This window comes from Lichenostomus cassidix, chromosome 6 (assembly GCF_008360975.1).
Source record: "Lichenostomus cassidix isolate B80296 chromosome 6, HeHo_3.0, whole genome shotgun sequence".
NCBI classification, from domain to species: Eukaryota; Metazoa; Chordata; class Aves; order Passeriformes; family Meliphagidae; genus Lichenostomus; species Lichenostomus cassidix.
The window spans coordinates 14,911,997-14,929,198 of NC_139487.1; the positions used below are offsets into that span (position 1 = coordinate 14,911,997).

The following is a 17,202-nucleotide window of genomic DNA, read 5'->3' on the forward strand; positions in this document are numbered from 1 at the left end:
GGGCATATATTTTCTGCTGTTGCCTAACATTGATATTTAGCATCTTTGAATAGAACAACCTAAGCAGCTAATGTACACATTTTAAAATAAAAGTGAACTGAGAAAAGGAAAAACAAGTCAAAGCTTCAGAGCTGCGTCTACAAAGTTACGTTGGTGATGTTGAATTTGAGCATTACTGTGTCAGATTGTTTAGCTTGTGGTGGCCAGAGCATAGTCCTGGTCCTACAGTTAGGCACCTGGAGGTAAATGTGATGCAGAGATACTCAAGGTGCTTTAGAATGGGCTGATTTGGCTGCTTTTCAGGGTGGTTAATCACACAGAATGTTTCATACAACAGTAGCGTTTATTTGCATTACACTGCCTGTGGCTGGAGTAAGGCTTTTGCTTTCTGTTGTTTCACTTCTATATAAAACAAATTGAGATTCTCTGGACTACGAGGGTGGAACATAGGAACGACTGAAAGGCTTGGACACCCACTTGGGAGGGAGGAGCTGTTGGTTCTGCTTTCTGCCCTTTTTCTGAGTTCAATGTAAAAATCACATACTCTTCCTTATTTCTGCCAGAGTGACTGAAATTTGCCCATTTACAAATGGTAGCATGCAGGTCCAGTCAGAAGTAAGAAAGGTAGAGGCAGAATGCTCAGCAGGACATTTCTGGCACATGTGTCTATGCTGGGAATCTGTGATGTGGGCCCTGACCACAACGATATGCACAAGGCACAGTTGGAGGAATTAGGTACATCGTGAACAAGATTCTGCCCATCTCCTAGAATTTCATGTTTGTTATTTGACTCCAATCATGTTCTGTAGTCTGACAATGAGATTAGAGGCTTTTTTTGTAACACTGAAAAGCAAAGATTTTGGACAACAGATGAGATCATGTACCTTTGCCATGACTTTTGGCAGTATTTTGCAAAATTATTTTGCATATGAATTGTACCAGCTCTATCTCTCTTTCAGACTTTCATTTCAATGGGTACAGGTTGAAGCTGGCAAGGAAGTCAAGGCATATCAGAGGGCACGATCTCATTACATATAATTTTATGAGCAACCATTTTGATTATTTACCTTAATGGTGATGCTTATGCTCTTCCAGAGACTATTCTTCTTCACTAGGTAGAGACCAAAATATGTATCAGAAAATAGTTAAGAGTAGTTGCTACAGCCATGAGCAAATAGGTTTAGTTCTTGCTCCATAGTGCAGGAAATTTTGAAAAAGAAAATGGTAAAAAATAAAGATATCCCCAACTGTTTTGACAACTCAGGCTATTGGATAGAGAAGGAGAAATACACCTCTGTTCTCCAGTATGTGAAACATGGGCTGATAAATACACTTGCAAGTGCTTTCTGTATTTAGGCCTGCAGGTGAAAAAAATACAGGGGAATTCCCTGAGAATCTAAGTAGATCTTGGGTTATCAAACAATTGAGAAGTATGACAACACGAGTGGTTTTATATATTCCTGTTCACAAAAACATAGGCCCAAGAAAAGCTAGGGAAGCAGCTCTAAGGGGATTTTAGGAAGTTGGTAGCAAATAAACATCACTCAAGCTCCTAAATCGATGCCTGGTTTTACTGATTTAGCCCCAGGTGCCTCCTATTGTACTCAAGTAATGGTAGGCACAGATACCCTGGGAAACTGCTGTGCTCTGGCTGGGACAGCACAAGTTCTGTCCCAGCTATTGCCAAGGGCCTGCCACATGACTTTACATTTGATGATAGTTTATTTCTCCTTCAAAAACAGGAAAAGGGGGAGATTTCTGGACCTTTATCATATTTCTTTCTCTAATTGCTGTATGTGCAGTTTGTGACCCCAAGATAAACTGCAAAAACTTGCTCGCCCCAGGGGAGAGAGAGGATTCATTTGAACAGACATCATCTGTGTGTGCAGCTTGTGCATGCAGCTTTGTCCTGTGTTCCTGACAGAATTGTGTGCTATAAGGGTTTTGCAACTAGCTTGTAACATTTTTATGAAAACACGTTACATAGGTTTCTTGTTTCAAGCCCATTTCCTGGGTCATCCCTAGGAGAGAATGCAGCAATTCTCCTCCTGTGCTCATGCTGTTTATCTTTTGCTAAATAGAGGAAAGCAGATTATGGCTTTTAAGAGCTAAGCTTCGGCTTTTCTGCAGGTCTGTGTGGGGGGGGGACATGTTGCTTTGGTGCCTTGAGTGCAAAATTGTTTATTAGGAGCATGTCTAAATAGGCTTAATACACAAGCAGCTATTTTAGTTGTTTAAGTTTGCTAAAATAACACACAACAACCAGAAGCAAAAGAGGCCATGCAGCCTTTTGTACTTAATTGCACTGGTTTAAATTAAGTTACTGCAACCCTTTTTTTTTAATGAAGGCAAGGGCTGAGGTAAATGCTGTTATCAGCTGGAGAAGGGAGTTGTCAGTATCAGTGTACCTTGCCAGGAGCATGACTGACTTTATCAGGAAAGGAAGGATTGGGAATTAGGTCCAGAGGGGCTGCACTTCTTCCCACAACTGTTCTCTTTAATTGAGGAGGGGATAAACTCAGACCGATTTTTGTCCAGATGGACTTGGAACATTGTACAGCGAGAGACTACACTAAGCAATTAACTGGAAGGTGTTTTTAAGAACTCCCTTTTCAAATTTATCTCTGAAGTAAGGAGAAGCCCACAGCTTCTCATACATTCATTCACTCCTAGATCACTGCCTTGTAAAAGCATTTCTCCTGGAAGAGCAGTCAGTAGACCATTCTCCTGAAAGTTATGGTTATTCACTACCAGTTTGAAAAAATGTCAGCCTGTAACTTCTAGTGCTGATAGTTCCAGCAGGGTTCTTGAGCTGCATTTATGTAGACATTGGAAGAAGGCAGTGATATAGACCATGCACTGTTCTTGAGGTCTTCGCTTGCCCTGATACAGAAAAAATTCACATTTTTTCTGTGGCATTCCAAACAGCAGTATTGCTGAGCTTTAATTGTCTCCTATCCTTAAAAAATAAACCTTTATAAACTTCTGTTGCAGTGTTTTTGTCTTTTTTTAACTGATCAGTCTAATCTCTGCTTGCAACCATTGCTAAACTGCTAAGAAGAGTGTAATATGTTAGCCAGCAACTTTTCTTTAACTCAGAGAAAATAATTCAACAGTTCCTTTCTCAAGGTACTTGATTCTACATTCCCAGAAATATTTCCATCATATATATTTTTGCATTTACCTTCAGCTTAGCATACCTCTTTAATGTGGCTTTTCCACTTTAGAGAGGATACATAAGTGGACCATATACTTGCATTTTAAAATAACTAGAAAAGACAGTTTGTGTGCACCTAAGGGGTGTCTTTGCTTAACCTTATCTGGTGTAAAGTTTTCCAGTACAAGATTTGGGGGGTTTGTATCTAGTTTACATTCCCATAATGCATATCCCAGAATTTCCTTAGCATGTGCAAAGGATGACAAATATCAGTACTTCATACAACTATATTTAATAAGTTATTACAGAAAAAAATAAAGTCCAAACTACAAAGTTTAAGCAGTTGTAAGCAATAGCAGCATTGAGCTCCATGTTTAGTCACAGTACTGCAGTTCCATACAAGCGTTAGTCCAAGCCAAAAAGGAAGAAGCCTTGTTAGAATTACTAGCAAAAACAATCTAAGAGAACATGTAATAAAAGATACAGTACATTTAAAATTAGTTGAAAAACAAGTACAGAGATCTTAGCTGTGAATGCTCTAAAAGTTATGTCCATTAGTTTGACAGTAAAATTACAAATATCTAATACTTTATACCCCAACAGAACTACATCCAGGAAAGAAAAAAGAGCAAAAATTATCTCTTGTTAGCACCCTGGTTTTCTACTTACTGATGAACTTTTTGTCATGTAAATTTGAGTGTGTCAGAATTATGTGACCAATGTGATTTCTGACCAGCTACCCATTTGGGGTATAGAGTAGTCACTAACATGAATATAAAATACTCTGTGGTATGATAGAACACTATAGCAGCAGAGATTAAGAAGTTTGTCCGTTAAAAAAAAAAGGAAGGAAGGAAGGAAGGAAAAGAAAAAGGGTTTAGCTGACATCATACAAACTAGCATAAAAGCAACTACATACAAGCCAGATTAAACAAAAGAGACATTTCTACAAATCTGTGACTAATCTTTCACTCATACCTTGCAAGTAGAGATGTCACAATACTGAAATATTAACATGGGAGCTTTTCCCAGTTAAGCGCCTTTTTTTTTTCTTTTTTTCTTTTTTTTAAATTTTTTTTTAAACTACTCTAACAGATAGTGAAATCAGCAAAGTTATTTGCTAACTGCATATTTGCAATACAATTTTTTTTAGCCCATGCCTTGCTAGCAGGCTATAAAATACAAGCATGTCGGCAGAAATATAAGCATAAACTTTGTACCACTTAGCAGGAATTTTTTATTCCCTCTTCATTCCTTAATCTCCTTTGTTTGCAATTTGTGTACATTCCAACCAGTAGTACCTAATTTGAGTCTAAATTTTACTTCACTATTTGATCTAGTCTATACATTACTTACAGAACTGAACACACAAAGGATACACAATAGACCAACTCTGGGCACATTTCTTCCCACAAGTCACACATGAGCCACTCTAACACTCGAGCATAAGTTAAGTCTAAAAGGTCATCAGCAACTTGTGGAAACAAGAATTTTGTCTAGAGAAAGTCATTGTATGCCCTGTTTACGCAACACCAGTTTTAGTCTGGATTGTTTCAGGTGCCAGAACAGAGTCACTGGCTTCAGAAAGGGGTTTCTTCTGGCTGCATAGGGAAAAAAAGGTGATGTAAATGGAGGTGAAAAGTGTTTTGATACTGGCCCTTGGTATTGCCAATACAAAAGAAAAAAAGGACAAAGACACAAGAGAGGCAGAGAAGAACGGAGAAAGACAAAGAAGCTGAACGGATGTTCAGACGTGGTGGCAATATGAGTTACTGCATTGCTACCAGGGGATGGACAGAGAGTATTTTGCATTAACTTGGCAGCTGCCACCCACGTGGGGTGACTGGGTTAGAAATGGTGTGGGCACTGACAGACTGCTCCACGCTGCCACTGAGAAACGCATCCAGAGAGGGAGTTGTGCAGGAAAGGGGCAATTTCGTTAAATAAATAACACGGTGGCAAAATACAATGAAGAATATATATTTTAGAGGTTCAATCTAAGGCTATTGAAAAGAGAGTTTATTGAGTTCATGACAAGAAAAGTAATGAAGAATTATGCTGAATGGGCAGGGTCAAAAACCCATTGTTCAATAGATTTAGTTCCTTATAACGGCAATAGTATTTCATCAACACTGGTGGTGTATAAATCTAGACAGCGAACTGGTACTGTGACATCCCTATTATCTCCCTAAATCATTTTGATAAAGGAAAAGGCTTTTCAAAATATCACGTTTTTTCTGCTTCATTCTGTCATTTTATTGCCCAATTCTTTGTTACAATTTTCCAATCACTTTACATAACCAACCATTTTCATCATTGCCACACTATTGTAAACCACATCAGCAAGTTAATACATAAAGCTTTGCATTTCAAAAAACTAGACACTTTAGTAACAATATTACAAAGATTTTAGCTTCAAAAATAACTGAAAATGAAAAAAATAAACTTTTAAAGAATCAGCATCATAAAATTAATTTATTCCAAGTAAAAATACAAAATAATATTAATGACATTGACCAGATATGAAAGTCTCTCCCAGAAACAACTATATTAATGGTTGAGAAAGCACTCCTTAAAGAAAATACGAAATAAAAATGAAAAATATGTAAATATGTTTAATTTTTTTCTTAGCAAAAAATCTTTCTAAAAATAACAATGAAAATTTGTCTCAGTACAAAGGCTACATTACTATTGAAAAAATACCAGCATGAAGAAAAGGTACATATTTGACAGTAGAAAAATGATTTTAGTGAATCACAATGTCTAAAGTCTGCAATGAAAATAAATCTGCAATAAAGATTTATGCCTTTTTTCTTTTCATTTTTCTTTTTTTTTATACAAACAGTACAAACAGTATTGCACATAACAACAAATAGTCGAGGTTAGGTTAGCCTTCAAAAAAATCGACTAGTTCAAGTCTCACATCAGAAAAGGCCACAATAGGACCTGTTGTACCCAGGGGCTTCTTAGTCAAGTTGCAGTTCAGAACTCCATATTTTAAAAAATAACTTTTTTTGAAGGACCCTCTTTTAATATAACATATTAACAACTCAGGGGCACATTCATTTACAAAACAAAAGGGAGCATGTCATAATTTAATAAACTAAAAAAAGTTCTCTTTAAAAAAATACAAACAGAAGAACTCTCACAATTCTGGTCAGTCGTGCATAATCACACTTGATTATAAATATACAAATTAAGGGAAAATATTTTTTCACCTTCTATTCACAACTTTCAGCACCAAATGGAGTTTGTGTTTACACCTGTTCTTTATGATGATTTTGTTTCAGATTTAATCCAACATTATGCTATATTGTACATTTTCCAGCTTCTCTCTCTCACTCTCTTTCTCTCTGGGGGTATTTTTCTACATGAAAGAGGGGTATTTCTTCAAAAAGGTTTACTTCTTTCACATAATTAGGTAGACTTCTGTAGGTTAGCTATGATTTTTAATATTACAGTTATAAAGCTCTAACTTCTTCATTTTCAAAAAAACTCAAATAAGCATGAAAAAAATAAAGTTACCCATCTGTTAAATCATTTTTTCTTGCAGAATTAAATTAATATATATTTTTCTGAATAAACTTACTTAGAAAATATCATTTTCTTTCCTATATTTCAAAATTGAGGTATTGCAAAAGATCATGTCAGTCAGAAAGCATGCCTTTTTCTTTAAAAAAAATCATCAGCCGACTGTTGAAAACTGTCTAGATACAAAAAGTAGTGCATAACAAAATGTCTTGTACAGATGAAAAAAAACAGAAAAGACACCTGGGCTGGGAAAAGCAATATCACAAAACCGCCCAGAAGTAACTTCAAAAGGGATTAATTATAATAAGCATTTTAAACCAGTAAAAAACTATTTTTTCTTTTTTTTTTCTCCAAAAACAGAAAAAATCCTTTCAAAGCCAATACTTGCAACTAAACATTGGGAAAACCAACTTGCTAAATTAGACACAAAGAAGGACATCACAACAAACAAAACCCAGAACATTTAAAACTACTATGCGGTGTCATATCCAGTCAGATTGTCCCCAGAACTGCAAAAACAAAGGAGGAAAAAGAAAAAAAAATAGTGTACACATTCTCACAATCATTAGTATACCAAGTGTGTTTATATTTATATGCTATCTGCAGCCCCATAGTTCATGCTAAAAAAATGTCCACTGTGTTAGCAGGTCTTAATTGTATTCAAGCTTCACAGGATACATCCAGGGATTAGAGAGATAACGCCACATCCACAGAGCAGACATCTCATGTTACTTTTATATGCAGACATTTCTTTAGCACCACTTTGTTTCCTAACTTTCTTAAATGTGCCTAGGTTATTAGTTTGACAGACTATCTAATCGGTAGTGTATGTATGCCAGCATGAGCTCTTTGGTTTTCTGGACAAGGTCTGCAGCTACGTAAATGATGCAAGCATTAGGAGAGAGATTGTAACTAAGAGCTCATTTCTGTTTATGTACCTGTTATGAACTGTCAAAAATGTGTTAATGTCAGATACAGAGGCTTTAACAGTTAAGTTTGATCACAGTACTAGACATAATCACTTTACTATATAAAATAAATTGCACGATATATAACAGAGCACCGCAAAGTACTTCATCTACCATCCACAAATTTTTTTTAAGAATATCCTACAGCTAGTTTTTATATTTGTTGTAATATAGGTCATTCTGTAATGGGCTGATCCTAATTTCAGAAGCATTACATTTACTGAGGCATGCCTTCCTCCAGTCAGTAATCAATTTTTTCTGTTACTGAGCATTTTGTAGCCTACGTAGATTCATAATTTGTGCATTGTGGGCAGGTTTTATATTAGACATATATAAAATTTATTGCATGCAGCAACCTGATTAAGTAAACATGCAGTCAAAAAATATTGACCTTCCTTGGAAGCTTTTCTGTATGCTATACTGATCTCCTTTCAGCAGCCATCACTATTTTAATCACATATTCATTTTTAATTGATACCCTAGCCTGAATAGAGTATTATGGTATTAGTAATACCATTTAATAGCAGCAAAAGCTATTGCAGCATACATTTACATAACACTAAAAGACCTAACAAAACAAAACAAAAAAAACCCTAACAAAACAAAAACAAACAAACAAAAAAAAACCCCTCGGCAAAACAAAAGAAAAAGTCTGATCCAGCTTATGAGGTATCATCCTTACAAGTCAAAATGGAGAGCAACTAAAGGCTTATTTTCTTTAAGGGTTATTACTATTCTAAATGACCCAAACTAATGATTGCTGAATATCTGTTTAAGTTTTTGCTACATCTGCCACCTACTTGTGAATATTACCTTTGGTAAGTCATCTGCTAGGGGCAAGTCTCAATTTCTGAAAATAAGTGCATGCTCCAGTTTAAAAATAAAAATAATTATAATTACAATAAAAAAATCTTCATCACATACACATCAGCCCAGTGAAGACTGATGAGAATGGCAGTCTACATAATGTCACTAGTGACAAGTCTTGTGTAGGAAATTAAGGTACCAAGCAGATGTTTGTGTGAATCAAAGTGCAAAATCAGTACAGTTACACTCTGCCGGTTTGTATTATACTGGACACTGAGTTCAGTAATGTGACTGTAAATAATAATAATAGTAATAAAAAGACCCATATCTTCATTAAAGTCAAGGACGAATGCACAGATTTCCAGAACACTAAGCCCTGAGGCAGCGCTCTCTTTTCACTCAATTTTATTTACTCCAGTACTTGTTGCTGGGCGCGGCTGTGGTTCAGCTCCAGCGGAACGGGACGTGGCGAGGCCGATCACCTCCCTCCTTTACCAGTGGTTTGTGGAACTCCCGCCCAGCACGAGAGTGTATGCTGGCCCAGCAGTATTCACAGTAATACTGCAAACAGGTAACATTGGCACAAAAGAATGGAGCAAATTTTCCACCACAGCGAGTACCCTGGCATTCGTCACACATCTGATCATCCAGCACATATGGCTTCACTTCCACCTGCACCAGGGACAAGAAAACAACTGTAAGAACATTTCATATTTTGCTAAGCATGAACACAAACCCCAATATTTTAATTCTTTCTGGCTCTACTGAAGGTTTTCAACTTATGCAGGATTAACCCAAGAGGTTGGTAGTTAAATTTTCATAACCAAGCACTTTACCTGACAGAAAATCTCAAGAAAGAAGGGCGTGATTTCGTTACCTATTCAATATTCCTTAGGAAAGTTAGGGGTGGGGAAGTACTAAGATGGAAGTGTAGTAAAAACAGCATCTCCAAGGATTTTTCCACTGTCTAAGAAAACTCCAGCAATGTGAATAGAGTTGTTATTGGGGCAGACCATGAGAACAACATTTAGGAAGAAAAACTACAACGAACAAAATGATATTTATAAACTTCAGAGGTCCGGTGAGTTTCCGAGGTTTTTCCCACAGAAGATTTTTTTTCTATGTATTTGGTTGTGATTTGCAAAATGTAGGACCAGAGATTCAAAGAGATTCAAATTAAACAAAATTAAATGCACTTGCATTAAATACTCTCCATTTTGTTAGCAAAAAATCACTATCTAAAGATTCTTAGCTCCTGAGGTACAATAAAATTTCTACTGCAGTTCCAACTAGGGCCTTGCCATCAATTACAAAAAGGCTGGGGAGCTGCTAACTTTTGTCCTACACTCAGTTGTAAACAACTTGGGGCTGGAATGCCTTTTGTTTTTAAAGCATTTGTGCCAAACACAGCAAGACTGATGCATGACTAGACACTTGCAATAATACTATTACAGAAGTTGACAACATGTAAGTTCTCTCTCCTGAGTCTCTTCCTACAAATTGTGCCTACACATTTAAATTGAGTGTTCATTCATTCCAGAGAAATCATGAGCTCATGCATGTCCAATTCTTATGGCTCTCTGATGCTATTTATAAAGTGGTTTAAGTACAGTCAACCGCATTAGAAAAGATAGAAAAAGTTGAAGCATACATTTATTACAAATAATTTTGTTGTAACTGTACAAGTGCCAGTCTGGTACAATTTGTATATTGCAAGGAAAACCTGACTCTAGTAATAACAAATACATAGAGATTTAAAGAAACACAGAATGAGATATTAAGCTGAAAGAAAAGAACCATTCTACAAAAAAGCTTTATGCTGAATTTACTTCAGCTTATCCTGATCACACTTCAACAAATGTTACTTCTTTGAAGTAAAGCTTGTAGAGTGAGTTATATTTCTCCCCTAAGGAACAGCTAGGGCTGCCAATCTATTTTTTTAAATTACACTCTCCTACTAGTATTGCATGGAACAAGTCTGAGTAACTGCCATTTTGCATATCAGATGCCCTATCACTAAAATTAGAAGCATCAAGTAAAATAAGACAGCACTGTCTCAAATTAAATTGGAAGAAAACAGGTCCAATGTCCAGCACAGCTCTAGATCCCCACCTACTCAGATTTCCCAAGCATGAATTGCGAAGGTCTGAAATAGAGGCTCTCTCTCTCTGTCTCATGTTCTTGCTTGCATTGGTTACTAGTGAAATAATTTTAAGAATGTTTGCTGTACAGTTCAGGGATTTCAATCTATTAGATTTAAAAACTAAACTTTAAGGACTCATTAAGAGACTTCATACTTCTTCAAACTCACACATAAATATATTTTAAAAACAGATAGGAGATAATTAAATAAACTTTAATTATCGGTCCACCAAGTGAAAAAAGAACAGATTGATGAAAAAAATTAGTAGTTAGTCACCTTTTGTGGCTTTACCCTACATCTTAGGAAGAAACCCCTTGCAAGCATGGCTGATGTATAAATCTCAAAGGGTTCAGTGTGTAATAAAGACTCCAAAAGTAATCTTCTCAATCTCTGTATGATTTTTCAGAATTCAATGGACAAGAAATGTTTAGGAATAGCCTCGTCTTAGTTAACGTAATATGCTGTAAAGCACCATAGAAAAATTGATTGAGGACATGTAACCCCATGACTTCCTCGAACCTGACAAAAAAGTACAATTCAAATTTGTAAAAAGAAAGTCAAACTAGTTTCAACTTTGCAGCTGCATGGATTTATGCATATTGCACATAACAGACACACCTAACACCTATAAAGATGACTTCTGAAGGAACAGTTTATACCAGATTAAGGAAAAAACAGGGCATCCCTATCAGAAAAATACATAGCATCAGTGCATGCTGTATGTTCTTTTGAATAATTCTAAATGCAGAGCCCTAAAAAACATGGGTGTTGTTTTTGTGTGATCAGGAGGTAAAGACAGAAAGTCTAAAGGAAAAAAAAAAAACTTTGCCTTCCAAAGTTGCCTTTTAATCTGTTCAAGTCAAATTTCAGTTAATACTGTATCTTCATTCCATATTTGTAAAGCCCTTTAGGGATTTCATAAGGACTGAACAAAACCATCTCATTTCCCCCACTTCTGCCTATCAAGCATCTCTTGGCATTTGGTTTTAGTTAAATATTTTTCAAGACTTTTGAGGTCAGCATTACCTATGATAAATCTGTGGTTTAGGGACCTCAAGTCTAGAACTACACTACTGACAGCAAATGGTGCCTAATATTAGCAAAACTCTCAAGCTACACAAATAATGACTAAACTAAAAGCCATTGATGCACAGTAAGCAACCTTCTAAAGGAGGAGAAAGAAGCTGGGAAATGCTACGGAATTTGACCTAATTCAAAAGAGAACCAAGGACAAACGAGTTTACAATCAACTATTTTCTGGGTTTAGCACTAAACATTTATTTAAGATGTTTAAAGTATTTTTTCACTCTGCTTTAGATGCTTAAATAAGCTTTAAAAAAATTGACAAATGTCATCTTTAAGAACAGAGCTTACAGTGTTCTCCAACACACTGCTAATAAGGACTTTTTAAATACCTGTACAGTTTAGTAACAACCATTCTGCTCCATGCTATTTTACTTACCCGTTTATCAATGTCATTGTGTTGGAGCTGAACAAAGCGAGCACTGATAGCAGCAATATAGCTCTGCTGGTTGGAGAAAGCCACTCTGCCAGCACCTTTTGGGTACTTCAGCTCTGGGTCTGTATCAATGCCAGCATAGCAGACACCTCCATATAAACGGTCCATAATCATTGCCAATTCAACTGCAAGAAGTCAATTGTTAAATACAATAGATTTAACATAAATAATGGTGTTGCATTTAAAAAAGCACCAGTTGCCTTATCGGACTTGTCTTCCAAAGTCTAAAATTGCAAACTGAAACAGAGATTGAATCAACCTTACAGTAAAATATAAAGAGAAAAAACAGAATCTGCAAAAAGTCGGTGTGACTGAAATGTGAAAGAAAATGCAGAGTTATGCTATTAAAGTTGGTATCTGATGAACAAGAATTTACAATATTGCATATTAAAACTCTGGCACTTTGTGGGCTTTTTAATGCTAGTTTACAGGTAAGATCACTTAAGGATATTCCTGGTTTTAGAATCTGATATTTTGCTCTAAGTACTAAGGTTCAAGAGACATCAAAGACGTTTCACATTTGAAACAAAAATCTCTGCAAAACCTCAGAAGTTCCTGCAGCTAAAGCAAGCCCACATTTTAGGTGCAACTTAAATTAGTATTTTGGTAGAACATTATCTTGGTTGTGGATCTTTCAAAATGGTTTGTTGCTTTTGATGATACTAAGAATAACTCTAAAGAAGTAGAAATGTCATTCATAAAATAAGACCAGTTGAGTGCATGGCTGAGGAAACATACAGAAAGACAGTTAAGGAAAAAAACTGAAGGAAGTAGTAAAGAGGCTGAAGAAAGCAGGGAAGAGGCATGTAAACTGTGCAAGGATGTATGGCCACTGAGCCAAGCTCTCTGTAAAAACTCAAAGGCCAATAAATCTATGAGGTGAACAATGCAAGATACTGGGATCTGTACAGGCCCTGCCAAGTCAGCCATTTTTTTTTTAGTGGTAATTTGTGAAAACACTTTCTGTAGCAAGTTACAATTTAACTACCCAAAATAAAATTAAACCCCCCCCCAATACTAAATATTTAAATTCTCATAGTTCTCACAAAATTCTCATTAGTAAATTGAGTAGGTATATGTGTTTGCATAAATTTGTGTGCAGGGAATACCATATGCTCATTTGTTCATTTGCAACAAGCAACAATTATCTGACTCATTCTACCAAACCAGATAATACAGCTGCAAACAGTAAGGAAAAACTACCAGCATATTGTAGTGACTAGTAGATTCTTCTTCTTTCTAATGATTTGCAATCATCATTTGGGTAGTGATCTCAAAATGTGACACAGAATAAACATCAGGAACACATTTACAATACTAGTTCATCTAAGTTACTCTTGCCAACAGAGATGAAAGAATATACAGGATTCCAGAGAAAGGAAAAGATGCAGTGTTCAGATATCTTAGGAAAAAATTCTGTATCAGATCTTTAAAGCTGCAAACAAGAGCAAATGGAAACTGTCTGCTTTGGAGAAGTTACCTATTTAAAGGCATCAGTTTTCAAATGTAATGTGTTTCAAATGTGATCTAGGACAGGCCAAATGACACAGTTTTATAAAGCCTACCATTAGAAATGAGCTAATGCTTAATTGTTACTATTTACATAATTACATAATTTGCATAATCTCACAATTGGGCCTTGTTTTAAGATGGTGAGGAAAGTGAAAGGTGCCAAGAAACCTGGAATAAGAGAAATCTTACTGTCAGCAATGGCTGGAGGACATTGGTACAGCTTCCTGAAAGATTTAGGATTAGGCAAAAGATAAAGTGAGGAGCTGAAGTTTCAGTGGGCTGGAAAGTGGCTGCCGAAGGAAACTGAGGGCTACAAGGATTCAGAAGTCTTTCTTCCAGACAATGACTGAGAGGCCTTGTCTACTACAGTTTTCCAGGATTAGGATTAGGGTTGAGAGGCTGAGAAAACAAACCATGCAGCTACCTTGGATTGAGGATGGAAAGGGAGTATAAACAGAAGTGAGGGTTGCCAAAAGATCTGGCTAGGAGAAACGTTTTAACTTGCCTCATGACTTTGTCATTGGCTCACCAAAAATGTCAGGATTAGGAAGAAAGAAACAAGGGTTGAGCTACAATTGGGAGCAGTGTTCAAATGGGGCCTTCAAAACAAAATGGGGACTGCCAGGAGTCCTGGGCTGAGATAAATCTTTGCTCTGGCCAAAAGCTAAGGAGTCTTACATATGGGTCTGCAAACAGAAGAGAAGAGAAAGAGCTAAGGCTGAAAAAAAGGTTGAGGGAAAGTATCTACATTAGGAGTGAGTCTGGAAAATGGTCTTCAGTGTGAGACCACAAAGAGACCTGGGCTGGGAGAAATTTTTCTTATGGGCAATAGCTGAGAGGCCATGTCCATAGCTCCATGGAAAAATTATGGTAGGAGCTGAATAAAAGGGAAACAGAAATCATAGAGCTGAGGTTCAAATTGGTTTGGAAAGGGTCTGGGAGAAAGGTCTGGTCTTTGTCTTTTAATCCAAGGAAAGGGGAACTTGTTTGCAAACAAATCAGGGTTAGGATTAAGATGGTCTACATTACAAAAAAAATCATACAAGTTCTAGGATATTATGCAAAGTTGAGGAAAACTGTTTCTACTGGCAATCCTAATTACAATCCTAATTAGTAATCTATTTAAAGGTAAAAAACATTCACTGTTTTTATTTTGTGAACAGGAAGACACTCCTTGTCTTAGAAAGCAAGCTGTAATCTTTGGAAAACACAGCGTACATTTTCTGCTCTTTTACAGATACTGTATATCTTTCCTCATATTTTTTTACTTAATCTGCTATGTGTCCTGCATTTCCCTTCTACTCACCAGCTCGGAGAGGCCGTGGAACTCCTCCAACAAAGATTGTTTTTCTTGGATCCAAAGGCTGAGACCCATCCATCACAAAGTCACTGTCACTTAGGTTCCAAGGTCGAATTTGCACCTGTATGAAGGATCATTTTCAGTATAAGAATTTGACCACTTAACTAAAATTAAGAAAAAACTGCCAAATCATTCTATAATTAAAAACAAAATTTGAACGTTTCAAAAGCAGTGAAGTGGTAGTATAAGCACCAAAAAAAATTGAGAACGTAGCTTATCTAAGTGTCTAAAAGAAGGGGAACAACTCATTTACCACCTCTAGAGGCCAGGCTTGAGTTAAAGCTCATCTCAAACTCCTGCACTCATTAATTCCCTGCCCCTAATCGCTATCATTGGAAGAAACCTGTGAAAGGACTTTCAGAACATTTTACCATGTGACTGCAATTAGAGCTGCAGCTTGGGCTTCTGGCTTTCCTGAAATCACAGAGATGCACAAATTTTAAAGCACTGATACGAACTGATAAAATTAATTTCTGTGCTTGGATATAAGAGGAATTTGTATAATATGTGAATGCCTATTTCTACTGAGCAGCAAGCAACACAGCTGATAAAAAAACTTTAGATTACATGGAAAAAACCTGCTCAGAAGTTATTTAGCTAGAGCTGTACATCAATCCATTTTTTTGATCCTAAGAATCACACAAGCCCACTCACTGTGCTGCAATCCTGTGTTGTTCATTCAACTGTGCAAAATTTTTAATAGTACTTTTAAAAGGCAGCACTTTTTTAATCTATCTTATTTGTCTGTAGTTTTCACCTCATCTGTATATCTCTACAAGCATAAAAAAGGACCAGCACTAAAGAATGTTACAGATGTACGCAATAAAAACAGGTTACTGTATGTCTTCTGCTATAGCTGTCTGCAGTAGTTGATTTTACCTCATAGTTTCTATAAGGTAAATTAGGCCTAAATTATGAATTGATTAGTTACTGAATGTATAAAAAAGAATAATTAAAAAACCTAATGAAATAGGGGATATTTGATGCTATCTGAATCTCAATTTGGCGGGGTAAGTTTCTTCATTTTATTGCATAAGGCTTTCTTTTCTCTCAAATCATACGGATGAAAAATTACCATTCCATTGTTTTACAGTTAACACTGTAAAATGATGCATACTCCTGATGCCTACCAAATATAAAAGTTAATTGAAAATTGTATTTATCAGAATAAAGCAAATGTTAAAGCCATGTAAAGCTGATACAGAAAGTCAATCCAATATAACAGCAAGGACAGAAACAGGAAATGACAAGTAATTAACTGTTCGTATTTTTAATTTATTTATTTATTAACTGAAAAGAGTAACAGCAAATGGGTTAGCAACCAGCATAAGTGTCATGGCATAAGCTACTTACTGGTTTATCCTTGATTGTGGGACTTGACACACATAGGTAAAGTTTTCCATCTTCTTCCAGACAGGCATCTATCAGAGCTTGTACAGAGCTTTCTTCCTGGAACAGCAGAAAGGCGTAACCTTGGAAAAGATAAGGGCACAAGAAAGAAAAGTAACAGGTTACTTTATAAAGCATTTTTTAAACAAACCCAAAAAGTGGGTAAGATATATAAATTAGAAATAACTGTTAAGGTTGGTAGTTTGTATTCATAAATTAAATTCACTGAAGAGATCATACCTTCATACAGTACTGACTTCAGAATAAAGACAGGAATTTTTTCTGCATCTGAGGATGTTTATTTGATTAATTAATGATTCTGAGCACTGAGAATATGAGCTGGTGAATAAGGGTTTCTATTTTCCAACAACTGTATTGGAGCTATTTATCTGCTGGTATCAGTGATTAGCATCTTACAATGGAGGCACAAAATATCCAATCATTCAAGGACTTGTGGCACTGAAGATTAATAAAGATTACATGAAAATGAAAAACAAAGCACAGAACTTCAGATAATATTAGTATCATAGAAATCGATATGGTCAAGAAAGATGCCTGTCAAAGGTAAAGGTATTTTTACTCATTTTCAAGAAGCACAAAGGGATGAAAAAAACCTTAAATTCAGAAAGGTGAAGCTCTTTCCCATGAGTAGTTCCAGGCATTGCTGCAATGCCACTGTTTAGGGCTGCATCTACTTGTTCATCCAGGAAAATATGTGCTTCCATGGATGCACTTCATTTGATTGGAACTCTATAGCAGAAGATGCACTTTAAACTCAGATTCCAGTATAAAAAAGTTAAATTGGAAAACACCCAT

At 36.1% G+C, this 17,202-nt stretch overlaps 1 protein-coding gene across 10 annotated transcripts in view; it reads right to left on the reverse strand.

Annotated features, from left to right (window-relative positions):
* Positions 1–5,388: 5,388 nt before the first annotated feature.
* CPEB3 (cytoplasmic polyadenylation element binding protein 3) overlaps positions 5,389–17,202 on the reverse strand; it is an 80,602-nt gene continuing 68,788 nt past the window's right edge. For all 10 annotated transcript variants that reach the window (XM_085065180.1, XM_085065184.1, XM_085065187.1 and 7 more), the window contains 4 exons: positions 16,351–16,469; positions 14,944–15,058; positions 12,069–12,250; positions 5,389–9,135 (listed from right to left, as the gene is read on the reverse strand). In XM_085065180.1, the coding sequence (XP_084921306.1) occupies positions 8,908–9,135; positions 12,069–12,250; positions 14,944–15,058; positions 16,351–16,469 (644 nt within the window). In that variant the 3' untranslated portion in view covers positions 5,389–8,907. The remainder of the gene's footprint in view (positions 9,136–12,068; positions 12,251–14,943; positions 15,059–16,350; positions 16,470–17,202) is intronic.